General features: G+C 46.3%; 2 protein-coding genes across 2 annotated transcripts; both read left to right on the top strand.

Annotated features, from left to right (window-relative positions):
• The first annotated feature begins 1,052 nt into the window (after positions 1-1,052).
• Positions 1,053-10,058, top strand: LOC134079724 (proline-rich protein 36-like). The gene is made up of 9 exons (XM_062535801.1): positions 1,053-1,182; positions 2,135-2,235; positions 3,218-3,321; positions 5,311-5,393; positions 6,748-7,160; positions 8,087-8,620; positions 9,159-9,318; positions 9,473-9,602; positions 9,961-10,058. The coding sequence occupies exons 1-9, from the start codon at positions 1,123-1,125 to the stop codon at positions 10,056-10,058; spliced, it is 1,683 nt and encodes a 560-aa protein (XP_062391785.1). The 5' UTR covers positions 1,053-1,122.
• A 132-nt stretch (positions 10,059-10,190) lies between these two features.
• On the top strand, positions 10,191-13,109 carry LOC134079440 (signal-induced proliferation-associated 1-like protein 3). Its single transcript, XM_062535525.1, has 3 exons — positions 10,191-10,307; positions 11,651-11,729; positions 12,766-13,109. The coding sequence occupies exons 1-3, from the start codon at positions 10,228-10,230 to the stop codon at positions 12,910-12,912; spliced, it is 306 nt and encodes a 101-aa protein (XP_062391509.1). The 5' UTR covers positions 10,191-10,227; the 3' UTR covers positions 12,913-13,109.
• The last annotated feature ends 327 nt before the right edge of the window (positions 13,110-13,436 follow it).

Raw genomic sequence — 13,436 nt, 5'->3', positions numbered from 1 at the left:
AGTCTCCAAAAAGTTCGATCTTAGTCTCATCTGACCATATAAGCTTTTTCCACATGGTAGCAGAATATTCCAGATGTGTTTTTGCACTGAACTCCAAGCGCAATGTTTGGCGAAAACCAACACAGTACACCACCCAAAACACACCATACCTAGTGTGAAGCATGGTAGGGGTAACATTATGTTGTGGGGATGTTTCTTTTCAGCGGGAACTGGGCAATTGGTCAGGATAGAAGGGAAAATGGATGCTGCCAAGTACACCCACATTCTTAAGGAAAACCTGCGTCCCTCTCCTAGACAGCTGAGGATGGGGAGGTCATTCGCCTTCCAACACGACAATAATCCTAAACATACTGCCAAAAGAACAAAGCAGTGGCTTAAGGATAGGATGGTGAATATCCTTGAGTGGCAAAGTCAGAGCCCTGACTTAAATACTATAGAAAATATGTGGATTGACTTGAAGAGAGCAGTCCATCGCCATTCCCTACAGAATTTGACTAAATTTTAACATTTCTGTACGGAAAATTGGGCAAATATTCCCCTATCTAGGTGTGCAAAGCTATAATAGAGACATATCCAAACAGATTGATGGCTGTAATGAAAGCAAAAGGAAGCTTTACAAAGTATTAAGTCAGGGGTATGATGACTTTTCCAACCCTGTTATTCTAGTTTTTAATTTTTTATTAATTTTCAGAACTGTTGACTTTTTTTTCATTATTTTGATGTTGTACAGCTAAATTTGTTAATAAAACTGGAAAAGATTTTTTTAAAAATGGGTTTTGATTTCAGGCTGTAAGACAAAAAAAGTAACTATTTCAAAAGGGTATGATGACTTTCTATAGGCACTGTATACAGAGATGGAGAGAGAGGGAGGGAGGGAAAGAGATAGAGAGATGTTTGTGTGAAAAAGAGATGGAGAGAAAGAGGGAGGGAGGGAGGGAGGAGAAGAGATGGAGTGAAGAGTAGGGTGGAGACAGAGAGTGTTGCCCTGCTGTAGCTCACTGCGAGGTGATAAACAGCTGTGGAATTCCACCAGAGCCGCTACATGAATTTGACCAGATTCTGACTCCAATATAATATAGGCCTATTGCTTGACTCCAATATAGACCTCTTGCTTTATCCGTAATGAGGAGAATGGAGACTTGGACAGACGCCCTGACAGGCTTATACAATTCATGTTTAACGGTAGGTCTGAATATCTTCTCTCAGTATTCATCATTGTTATTCAAATATCAATAATAATAATAATAATAATAACAATAACTAGCTAGTTATGGGTTATGACCGACTCAGGCCTGTTTAAAATGGAGGGATTATGACTCTAAATTCTGGATGTTTACGGAGGATTTCTCTGACCCTGCAGCACAATGCTAGTATAGTGGAGGCCAAACACAACACAACACCGCTCAGCCAGACAAACCCAGTATTCATGTGGACATCTCCAGAGGATGGCTAGACAATCTAGCGCTCTGTTTGGGGAGGTCTCCAGCTCACTTCTCTTGGCTTGGAGCACGTAGTGCCATCAGTCAGTCTGGCTGACGTAATATAGACATTTACACAAGATAACACGCTAACTTTCAGAGTCAGTCTGGCTGACGTAATATAGACATTTACACAAGATAACACGCTAACTTTCAGACACTCCTTGTCTCAGATAGTACACAAGAAATTACCAAGAAACATGATACTGATCCAATCAGAATAACTGTACCTAATGGTTAGGCTACGAGGATGGGGTGGACATGTGGGGTGGACATGAGTGGGATCACAATAGCTGCACCTGCTGATTAGGTGATGAGAGGATGAGAGGATGGGGGGATGAGAGGATGGGGGATGAGAGGATGGGGGGATGAGAGGATGGGGGATGAGAGGATGAGGGGATGAGAGGATGGGAGGATGAGAGGATGGGGGGATGAGAGGATGGGGGGATGGGGGGATGAGAGGATGGGGGATGAGAGGATGAGAGGATGGGGGATGAGAGGATGAGGGGATGAGAGGATGGGAGGATGAGAGGATGGGGGGATGAGAGGATGAGAGGATGGGGGGATGAGAGGATGAGAGGATGGGGGGATGAGAGGATGGGGGGATGGGGTGAAATGATATGAATGGGAGGTCAAATGAGTTGTCTGCCCCACAGGCTCCCTGTAGAGGGCGTGATAGCCCACCCCTGCCAGACACCGCCCCCGAGAGGCCTCCTCTTCCTCTCCTCTACACAGAGTACCAGTTCTTCAACCAGCGGTGAGGCCCGGGGTAGATATGGGGGTACATATGCAGCAGGACACTGCTCAACCCAGGACCCTGAATAGAGGGGTAGATATGCAGCAGGACACTGCTCAACCCAGGACCCTGAATAGAGAGGTAGATATGGGGGTACATATGCAGCAGGACACAGCTCAACCCAGGACCCTGAATAGAGGGGTAGATATGGGGGTACATATGCAGCAGGACACTGCTCAACCCAGGACCCTGAATAGAGGGGTAGATATGGGGGTACATATGCAGCAGGACACTGCTCAACCCAGGACCCTGAATAGAGGGGTAGATATGCAGCAGGACACTGCTCAACCCAGGACCCTGAATAGAGAGGTAGATATGGGGGTACATATGCAGCAGGACACTGCTCAACCCAGGACCCTGAATAGAGGGGTAGATACGGGGGTACATATGCAGCAGGACACTGCTCAACCCAGGACCCTGAATAGAGGGGTAGATATGCAGCAGGACACTGCTCAACCCAGGACCCTGAATAGAGGGGTAGATATGGGGGTACATATGCAGCAGGACACTGCTCAACCCAGGACCCTGAATAGAGGGGTAGATATGGGGGTACATATGCAGCAGGACACTGCTCAACCCAGGACCCTGAATAGAGGGGTAGATATGCAGCAGGACACTGCTCAACCCACTGCTTTGTAGTTTGGCCCACCATAGCGCTGTTCATATGTTTCAACTCAAGGATTGTATGTGCACACCACACATAGCGCTGTTCATATATGTTTCAACTCAAGGATTGTATGTGCACAGCACACATAGCGCTGTTCATATATGTTTCTCCTCTGAGGAAACGGGACTGTATGCATGTGCACCACACTCATATACATTAGCACGCGTCATCTCCTCAGTAGTAGACATTCTGTAGCTGATATCCATTGTGTTTCGTAAGGCGTGCTGTATGATGATATTACTGTAACGTTATGTATGTAATGTGATGTTGTAGCAGTCATGGGTTTCGACGCCCCCCGGTGGCACAGGAGGGTCATCACAGTGCGGAGTGGAACAGAGGAGCCATCACAGACAGAGGACAGAACGGTGACACAGCACACGGTACAGACAGAACACGCAGTACAGACAGAACACGCAGTACAGACAGAACACGCAGTACAGACAGAACACACGGTACAGACAGAACACACGGTACAGACAGAACACGCAGTACAGACAGAACACACGGTACAGACAGAACACGCAGTACAGACAGAACACACGGTACAGACAGAACACGGTACAGACAGAACACGCAGTACAGACAGAACACGCAGTACAGACAGAACACGCAGTACAGACAGAACACGCAGTACAGACAGAACACACGGTACAGACAGAAAAACATGGTACAGACACACAGGCAACTTCTAAACACACTATACAGACACAACACACCTTACAGACACACAGACAACTTCTAAGCACACAGTACAGACACAACACACCTTACAGACACACAGGCAACTTCTAAGCACACAGTACAGACACAACCGACCTTACAGACACACAGGCAACTTCTAAGCACACAGTACAGACACAACACACCTTACAGACACACAGACAACTTCTAAGCACACAGTACAGACACAACACACCTTACAGACACACAGACAACTTCTAAGCACACAGTACAGACACAACACACCTTACAGACACACAGGCAACTTCTAAGCACACAGTACAGACACAACACACCTTACAGACACACAGGCAACTTCTAAGCACACAGTACAGACACAACACACCTTACAGACACACAGGCAACTTCTAAGCACACAGTACAGACACAACACACCTTACAGACACACAGGCAACTTCTAAGCACACAGTACAGACACAACACACCTTACAGACACACAGGCAACTTCTAAGCACACAGTACAGACACAACACACCTTACAGACACACAGGCAACTTCTAAGCGCACAGTACAGACACAACACACCTTACAGACACACAGGCAACTTCTAAGCACACAGTACAGACACAACACACTTTACAGACACACAGGCAACTTCTAAGCACACAGTACAGACACAACACACTTTACAGACACACAGGCAACTTCTAAGCATGATCAAATAAAGTGAATGTGATGATGATGCCAAATGTGGCACTAATGACGGGCTTGTTCGGTTAGATGCAGTGCTGCGTAGATCTGACTGCACATGATGCATGCTGGGTATTTGCATTCCTGCAAGATCTGCTCGGTACTGCATCAAGTCGAATGAGCCCCATGACATTACTGCTGTGATGGGGATGATGATGATGATGATGATGGATATTATATCGGCAATGGACATGTATGATATTCATATGTGTTGTGTAGTACATGTGTAAGAGTACATATGTATTGTGTTATTGTGTAGGCTGTGTGAGAGTATATATGTGTTGTGTAGGCTGTGTGAGAGAACTGTATATATGTGTTGTGTAGGCTGTGTGAGAGAACTGTATGTGTTATGTAGGTTGTGTGAGAGTACATATGTATTGTGTAGGCTGTGTGAGAGTACTGTATATATATATATGTGTTGTGTAGGTTGTGTGAGAGTACTGTATATATGTGTTGTGTAGGCTGTGTGAGAGTATATTATGTGTTGTGTAGGCTGAGTGAGAATATGTGTTGTGTATGTTGTGTGAGAGTACATATGTATTGTGTAGGCTGAGTGAGAGTATATATGTGTTGTGTATGTTCTGTGAGAGTACTGTATATATGTGTTGTGCATGTTCTGTGAGAGTACTGTATATATGTGTTGTGCATGTTGTGTGAGAGAACTGTATGTGTTGTGTAGGCTGTGTGAGAGTATATATGTGTTGTGTAGGCTGTGTGAGAGTATATATGTGTTGTGTAGGCTGTGTGAGAGTATATATGTGTTGTGTAGGCTGTGTGAGAGAACTGTAAATACAGTATGTGTTGTGTAGGTTGTGTGAGAGAACTGTAAATACAGTATGTGTTGTGTAGGTTGTGTGAGAGAACTGTAAATACAGTATGTGTTGTGTAGGTTGTGTGAGAGAACTGTAAATACAGTATGTGTTGTGTGCACTGGACAGGCACTACTCACCAGGTGTTCCAAAGGGTGCAGAGATCAAATCAACACAGCCATCAATATCAGAACAACAATGTCCTCTCAAAGGTGAGTGTGATGCTCTCTCTGATCTGATAATACACGTCTGCGTGAAGGCCACTGTAATAATACTGTATGAAGGCCACTGTAATAATACTGTATGAAGGCCACTGTAATAATACTGAGTGAAGGCCACTGTAATAATACTGTATGAAGGCCACTGTAATAGCGTCTGCATGAAGGCCACTGTAATAATACTGTATGAAGGCCACTGTAATAATACTGTATGAAGGCCACTGTAATAATACTGTATGAAGGCCACTGTAATAATACTGTATGAAGGCCACTGTAATAGCGTCTGTATGAAGGCCACTGTAATAATACTGTATGAAGGCCACTGTAATAATACTGCATGAAGGCCACTGTAATAATACTGTATGAAGGCCACTGTAATAATACTGTATGAAGGCCACTGTAATAATACTGCATGAAGGCCACTGTAATAATACTGTATGAAGGCCACTGTAATAATACTGTATGAAGGCCACTGTAATAGCGTCTGTATGAAGGCCACTGTAATAATACTGTATGAAGGCCACTGTAATAATACTGTATGAAGGCCACTGTAATAATACTGTATGAAGGCCACTGTAATAATACTGCATGAAGGCCACTGTAATAATACTGCATGAAGGCCACTGTAATAATACTGTATGAAGGCCACTGTAATAGCGTCTGTATGAAGGCCACTGTAATAATACTGTATGAAGGACACTGTAATAATACTGTATGAAGGCCACTGTAATAATACTGCATGAAGGCCACTGTAATAATACTGTATGAAGGACACTGTAATAATACTGCATGAAGGCCACCGTAATAATACTGTATGAAGGCCACTGTAATAATACTGTATGAAGGCCACTGTAATAATACTGTATGAAGGCCACTGTAATAGCGTCTGTATGAAGGCCACTGTAATAATACTGTATGAAGGCCACTGTAATAATACTGTATGAAGGCCACTGTAATAATACTGTATGAAGGCCACTGTAATAATACTGTATGAAGGCCACTGTAATAATACTGTATGAAGGCCACTGTAATAATACTGTATGAAGGCCACTGTAATAATACTGTATGAAGGCCACTGTAATAATACTGTATGAAGGCCACTGTAATAATACTGCATGAAGGCCACTGTAATAATACTGCGTGAAGGCCACTGTAATAATACTGTATGAAGGCCACTGTAATAATACTGCATGAAGGCCACTGTAATAATACTGTATGAAGGCCACTGTAATACTGTATGAAGGCCACTGTAGTAGCGTCTGTATGAAGGCCACTGTAGTAGCGTCTGCTGTAACTCCTCTGAATGACCGTGTGGATGACCAGCAGCTTGTCCATCCCTCTCTCTCAGGCGGCAGCTCCAAGCGTCCTGCAGCTGTTCCCCAGCAGCACCCCCAGGGGGCGCCCCAGAGGCCCGGCGCTGAGCGGCTGGTGTGGAGAGCAGTGGTCACATGACTCGGAGGGCTACCTCAGCGTGGAGATGGACGCACCTGTCGGCCGTGCGGGCCGCTCCTCCGTGGAGGAAATGGCCGACTCCGACTCGGAGTACTTCAGCCCCAGAGTGACCCCGCGGGCCCTCAGGAGGCAGGACGCATCCCCCCGCCAGCAGCGCCGCATGTGGGCCGCACCCGGGCCGCAGGCCAGCCAGCAGCGCCACATCTGGGCCGCACCCGGCCCTCAGGCCCCGCCCCTGGACCCAGCCCAGGGGTTCTACTACCACTCCCTTCCAGCGCCGCGCTCCAAAACACTCCTCCCCAAGCCCAGGTAAGCTCCTCCCACAGCACAGCTAAGCCCCTCCCACAGCCCAGGTAAGAGATGTTAAAACGCTCGTCCCTAGCCCAGACAGGAAATGGTCAGTGTCGGGTCATTTCTCATCGTATTTAGATTGTTATAAATGTACTATGCATTGCTTGCAGTGTTGGGGAGTAATGCATTACATGTAATTAAGTTACGGAATTTAATTACAAAATAAATGTAACAGTAATATATTACAGTTACTGTAGAGAAAAATGTAATTCAATTACAGGTACTTTTGAATTTTTTCAAAATTACAATTTGAATTACATCTCAATATTGTCAGCAAAACTTTGCAAATAATATTGTATGTAAAAATAACTGTTTCCCTCCACAGCCATAGTTTGATATGGGACCTTCTTATAGGCTCTATCACGTCTACAGCGCCATCAGCGTAGGCCTACATGCCTGCCTGTAAACATGTTATGATTATCATTATATTATCCTCACAAAAAATGTGATGCTAATTCATGTATTGAATGCCCTTGCTGCCTTGTGCGCTTGTACAGAACTGCTCGGCAGCCTGTAGACCAAGGTCGAAATCTTTGCATGGATTTGGGGACTTTAAATATCATTCAAAAATCGGAAAAGTAATCACAAAGTAATCAAAAGTAATTAGTTACGTTACTCAGAAAAAGAAATTCAAATAGTTACACTACTATTACATTTTAAACAGAGTAACTTGTAACTGTAACACATTACATTTCTAAAGTAACCTTCCCAACACTGATTGCTTGTCATTTAACTTTAATTGTAACTTCTACAAATAAATGTAGAATCATATCATAAAAAACAGGAGGAAATAGGTAACTTTCTGATAGGTAGGCTAACTAGCGTAGCCTATATGAGCCACTAAATTCAATGTCCTAATCTTTTCTGTTTTGCTTTGATAGCAGGTTATGCATTTCCCCCCAAGGGTTTCACATCTCTGTGGTGGAGAAGCCCACGTCCATGAGGGCCACCATAACGCCCACCTCTCCTGACGCCAGCCCACCGAGTCAGCATCACTTCCTCCCCATCCAGCAGCACATGGCCATGCCGCCCGCTAACTGCCCCATCCAGCCGCCCGCTAACTGCCCCATCCAGCAGCACATGGCCATGCCGCCCTCTAACTGCCCCATCCAGCAGCACATGGCCATGCCGCCCGCTAACTGCCCCATCCAGCAGCACATGGCCATGCCGCCCGCTAACTGCCCCATCCAGCAGCACATGGCCGTGCCGCCCGCTAACAGACACCCACTGCACCACTGGCCGCCGCGCCACAGCGCCTCTGGCCCACAGCTCACCCACCGATCGGTCCATCAGCCGGCGCCGGTCAAGCCCAGCGGCCACCTGAGATCCAGCGTGGCTATGGACGGGCTCGCCCAATCAGAACACAGAGCCAGGCCCACGGAGGGACACAGCGCAGGGAACTCAGCTGGACGAACACGGTACGTTTGCACTGTCCTTTAGAACAAGGTACGTTTGAGCTGTCCTTTAGAACACGGTACGTTTGAACTGTCCTTTAGAACAAGGTACGTTTGAACCGTCCTTTAGAACAGAGTCCAAAACACCTGAGGAGAGCAAGTTTCAGCTACAACATTCATTCATTTAGACATCAACGACATAATAATAACAACATTCAAGCTCCAATGTAGAGGAGACCTCACTGCATGAGTTCATTTACTAAACAGTAATACTTTTAAGTGTGCAAGTGTAAGGAGATGTCAAGCGTGAGTTCATTTACTAAACAGTAATACTTTTAAGTGTGCAAGTGTAAGGAGATGTCAAGCGTGAGTTCATTTACTAAACAGTAATACTTTTAAGTGTGCAAGTGTATGGAGATGTCAAGCGTGAGTTCATTTACTAAACAGTAATACTTATAAGTGTGCAAGTGTAAGGAGATCATGAGGAGATGTCGATCATGAGGAGATGTCGATCATGAGGAGATGTCAATCCTGAGTTGTGGGCGTGTATCTGCTCATGCAGTCAGGTGGAGCTGAAGAGCAAGAACGTGCTGGGTGAGCCGCTGCTGTGTGCCACGCTGAAGACGGTTCCGTCGCCCCCACTGGCCCCTAGAACCCGCGTCCAAGAGGACCTCCGCAAGCTGCTAGTTGTGGGTGATACGGTTGATCACCGTAAAGTTACAGTAAGTGATCAGATATCTTCTCTACAGAAAATATCTTCTCAACGGAACGTTGTATTCTCTACAGAACCCAGACGGAACGTTGTATTCTCTACAGAACCCAGACGGAACGTTGTCTTCTCTACAGAACCCAGACGGAACGTTGTATTCTCTACAGAACCTAGACGGAACACTATATCAGTGTCCTGTGGAGTCCGCAGACGGGCCGCACAGTCCTGCTATGAGCCGGCCACTGGACTCCCCAGCACACACACACACCAGGGCCTCCCCACGGATCAGCAGGAACGGTAGGAGCAATGGGACCAATGGGACGTCATTCCTACGTCCTGTAAAGTGTGATATTGATCGTTATTCCTACGTCCTGTAAAGTGTAATATTGATCGTTATTCCTACGTCCTGTAAAGTGTAATATTGATCGTTATTCCTACGTCCTGTAAAGTGTAATGTTGATCGTTATTCCTACGTCCTGTAAAGTGTAATGTTGATCGTTATTCCTACGTCCTGTAAAGTGTAATATTGATCGTTATTCCTACGTCCTGTAAAGTGTAATATTGATTGTTATTCCCACATCCTGTAAAGTGTGTTGTTGATCAACGTGTCCACCTCTCCTGACAGCAGCAGATGATGTGTTTTTGTCCTCCACAGGATTTGGGTCGGTGTGTGAGCTCAGTGAAGCTGCTGTCTGGAGCATGAGACCCCTCGGGGAGCACGGGCTCTTCCCCCCCTCAGGTAAACGCACCTGATACGCTAGCGCTGGCCTCGCCCAGGATGATGGAGGAGGCGGCTGATGGAGTCTCTGAGGACTGCCATGTTCCTCTTAAACAAGTACGGTAGTGACAGCTTGGCTCTCTGTTTCATTTCACAGTGAAGGATAAAAGGGCTTCAATTTGTACGACGAGCGAGTATCAAGAGATGGGGACGGTACCGGAGGCCGATTCAGTGAGCCTGTGGCCCCTCGACATGCCTCTTGAAGACTCCACCATGCAGCAGGGGTATTGGACCTTTTACACAATTCATCTTCACAGAGATATTATACAATTTATCTGAATTATCAAGGTCGTATGGACAGTGTCTATGTGAAATGGGTATCATCAAGTCGTATGGGCAGTGCCCATGTGTAGTGGGCATTATCAGTGCCCATGTGTAGTGGGTATTATCAGTGCCCATGTGTAGTGGGTATTATCAGTGCCCATGTGTAGTGGGTATTATCAGTGCCCATGTGTAGTGGGTATTATCAGTGCCTTTGTGTAGTGGGCATTATCAGGGCAGTGCCCATGTGTAGTGGGTATTATCAGTGCCCATGTGTAGTGGGTATTATCAGGGCAGTGCCCATGTGTAGTGGGTATTATCAGTGCCCATGTGTAGTGGGCATTATCAGTGCCCATGTGTAGTGGGCATTATCAGGGCCCATGTGTAGTGGGTATTATCCGGACAGTGCCCATGTGTAGTGGGTATTATCAGGGCAGTGCCCATGTGTAGTGGGCATTATCAGTGCCCATGTGTAGTGGGTATTATCAGGGCAGTGCCCATGTGTAGTGGGTATTATCAGTGCCCATGTGTAGCGGGCATTATCAGGGCAGTGCCCATGTGTAGTGGGTATTATCAGTGCCCATGTGTAGTGGGTATTATCAGTGCCCATGTGTAGTGGGTATTATCAGGGCAGTGCCCATGTGTAGTGGGTATTATCAGTGCCCATGTGTAGTGGGCATTATCAGGGCAGTGCCCATGTGTAGTGGGCATTATCAGGGCAGTGCCCATGTGTAGTGGGTATTATCAGTGCCCATGTGTAGTGGGCATTATCAGTGCCCATGTGTAGTGGGTATTATCAGGGCAGTGCCCATGTGTAGTGGGCATTATCAGTGCCCTTGTGTAGTGGGCATTATCAGTGCCCATGTGTAGTGGGTATTATCAGGGCAGTGCCCATGTGTAGTGGGCATTATCAGTGCCCATGTGTAGTGGGCATTATCAGGGCAGTGCCCATGTGTAGTGGGTATTATCAGGGCAGTGCCCATGTGTAGTGGGTATTATCAGTGCCCATGTGTAGTGGGCATTATAAGGGCAGTGCCCATGTGTAGTGGGCATTATCAGTGCCCATGTGTAGTGGGTATTATCAGGGCAGTGCCCATGTGTAGTGGGCATTATCAGTGCCCATGTGTAGTGGGTATTATCAGGGCAGTGCCCATGTGTAGTGGGCATTATCAGGGCAGTGCCCATGTGTAGTGGGCATTATCAGGGCAGTGCCCATGTGTAGTGGGTATTATCAGGGCAGTGCCCATGTGTAGTGGGTGTGCTCATGAGTGCTCTGATGTGTGTCTCTATGGTGACGCGGTGTCAGCGATGACTCGGGGGATGTCAGCAGGCAACTCCACTATCTGGAGACGATACTCGGAGAGCTCAAGAGCGACCTGAGCAAGGTACAGTTGGGCTCACACACACACTAACATTACCACACACACACACACACTAACATTACCACACACCACTATACTCACGTACTGTACACACACACACTTCCACTAACATTACCACACACACACACACTTTCACTAACATTACCACACACCACTACACTCACGTACACACACACACACTTCCACTAACATTACCACACACCACTATACTCACGTTCACACACACACACACACTTCCACTAACATTACACCACTATAGTCATGTACACACACACACTTCCACTAACATTACCACACACCACTATACTCACGTACACACACATACTTCCAATAACATTACACCACTAAAGTCATGTACACACACACACACTTCCACTAACATTACCACACACCACTACACTCATGTACACACACACACACACACACACTTCCAATAACATTACACCACTATACTCATGTACACACACACACACACACTTCCACTAACATTACACCACTATAGTCATGTACACACACACACACACACACACTTCCACTAACATTACACTAGTCATGTACACACACACACTAACATTACAGCACTAGTCATGTACACACACACTTCCACTAACATTACAGCACTATACTCACGTACACACACACACACACTTCCACTAACATTACAGCACTATACTCATGTACACACACACTTCCACTAACATTACAGCACTATACTCACGTACACACACACTTCCGCTAACATTACACCACTATCGTCATGTACACACACTAACATTACAGCACTACTCACATACACACACACTAACATTACAGCACTATACTCAGTAACACACACCAACATTACACCACTATACTGACGTACTGTACACACAACAGCACATAAAGTATGAACACTTTCACACGTCTTGAAAAACAGCCACATACTTACGCATACTGAGAACAACTTGCACACACACATTCCACACAAGTTCTATATGTGTTTCATTTCACATCCTCCTGTGTGTGTGTGTGTGTGCGTGTGTGTGTGTGTGTGTGTCAGGAGAGGAGGGATAAGCTGCTGCTGCTGGCGGAGGTGGAGTGTCTGCGTAAGAACAACCATCACCTGCTGGAGGAGTCGCTGTTCGCCTACGAGGAGCTGCACAAGCTCAAGAGCACCTTCAGCGTCGCGCCCGGGGACGTCCAATGAGAACAGGCCCTCAGAGAGGCAGGCCCGCGGACGTCCAATAAGAACAGGCCCTCAGAGAGGCAGGCCCGGGGACGTCCAATGAGAACAGGCCCTCAGAGAGGCAGGCCCGGGGACGTCCAATGAAAACAGACCGTCAGAGAGGCAGGCACGATAGTACAGCAGAACATTACGATGGACCTATCGGAAGCACGTGTGTGTGTATGTGTGTGTGCGTGTGTGTCTGTGTGTGTGTGTGTGTGTTCGCTTCACTTCTGTATTATTACAGACAAATAGGTCTGTTGTTTGGTCAGTCATGAAAGGGAACCTGAGATATCACCAGCCACAGGGACACAGGGACACAGCAACATATCAAAACAGGCTTTATTGCTACAGTCATGAAGATAAATGTAGGGTAGTCTGAGCTACAGTATGTTTAGACAAATAATCTTATGATAAAACAGCCAATTATAAATACAACAGTCTCCATTGTTTTCCATTATAACCTAAATAACAGTGAAAAAAAGTCTTAGCGGTAAAAAGTCTAC

Source organism: Sardina pilchardus, chromosome 5 (genome assembly GCF_963854185.1).
Source record: "Sardina pilchardus chromosome 5, fSarPil1.1, whole genome shotgun sequence".
NCBI lineage: Eukaryota > Metazoa > Chordata > Actinopteri > Clupeiformes > Clupeidae > Sardina > Sardina pilchardus.
The sequence above is the reverse complement of the archived record's forward strand: the minus strand, read 5'-3'. Positions and strand labels throughout refer to the sequence as shown.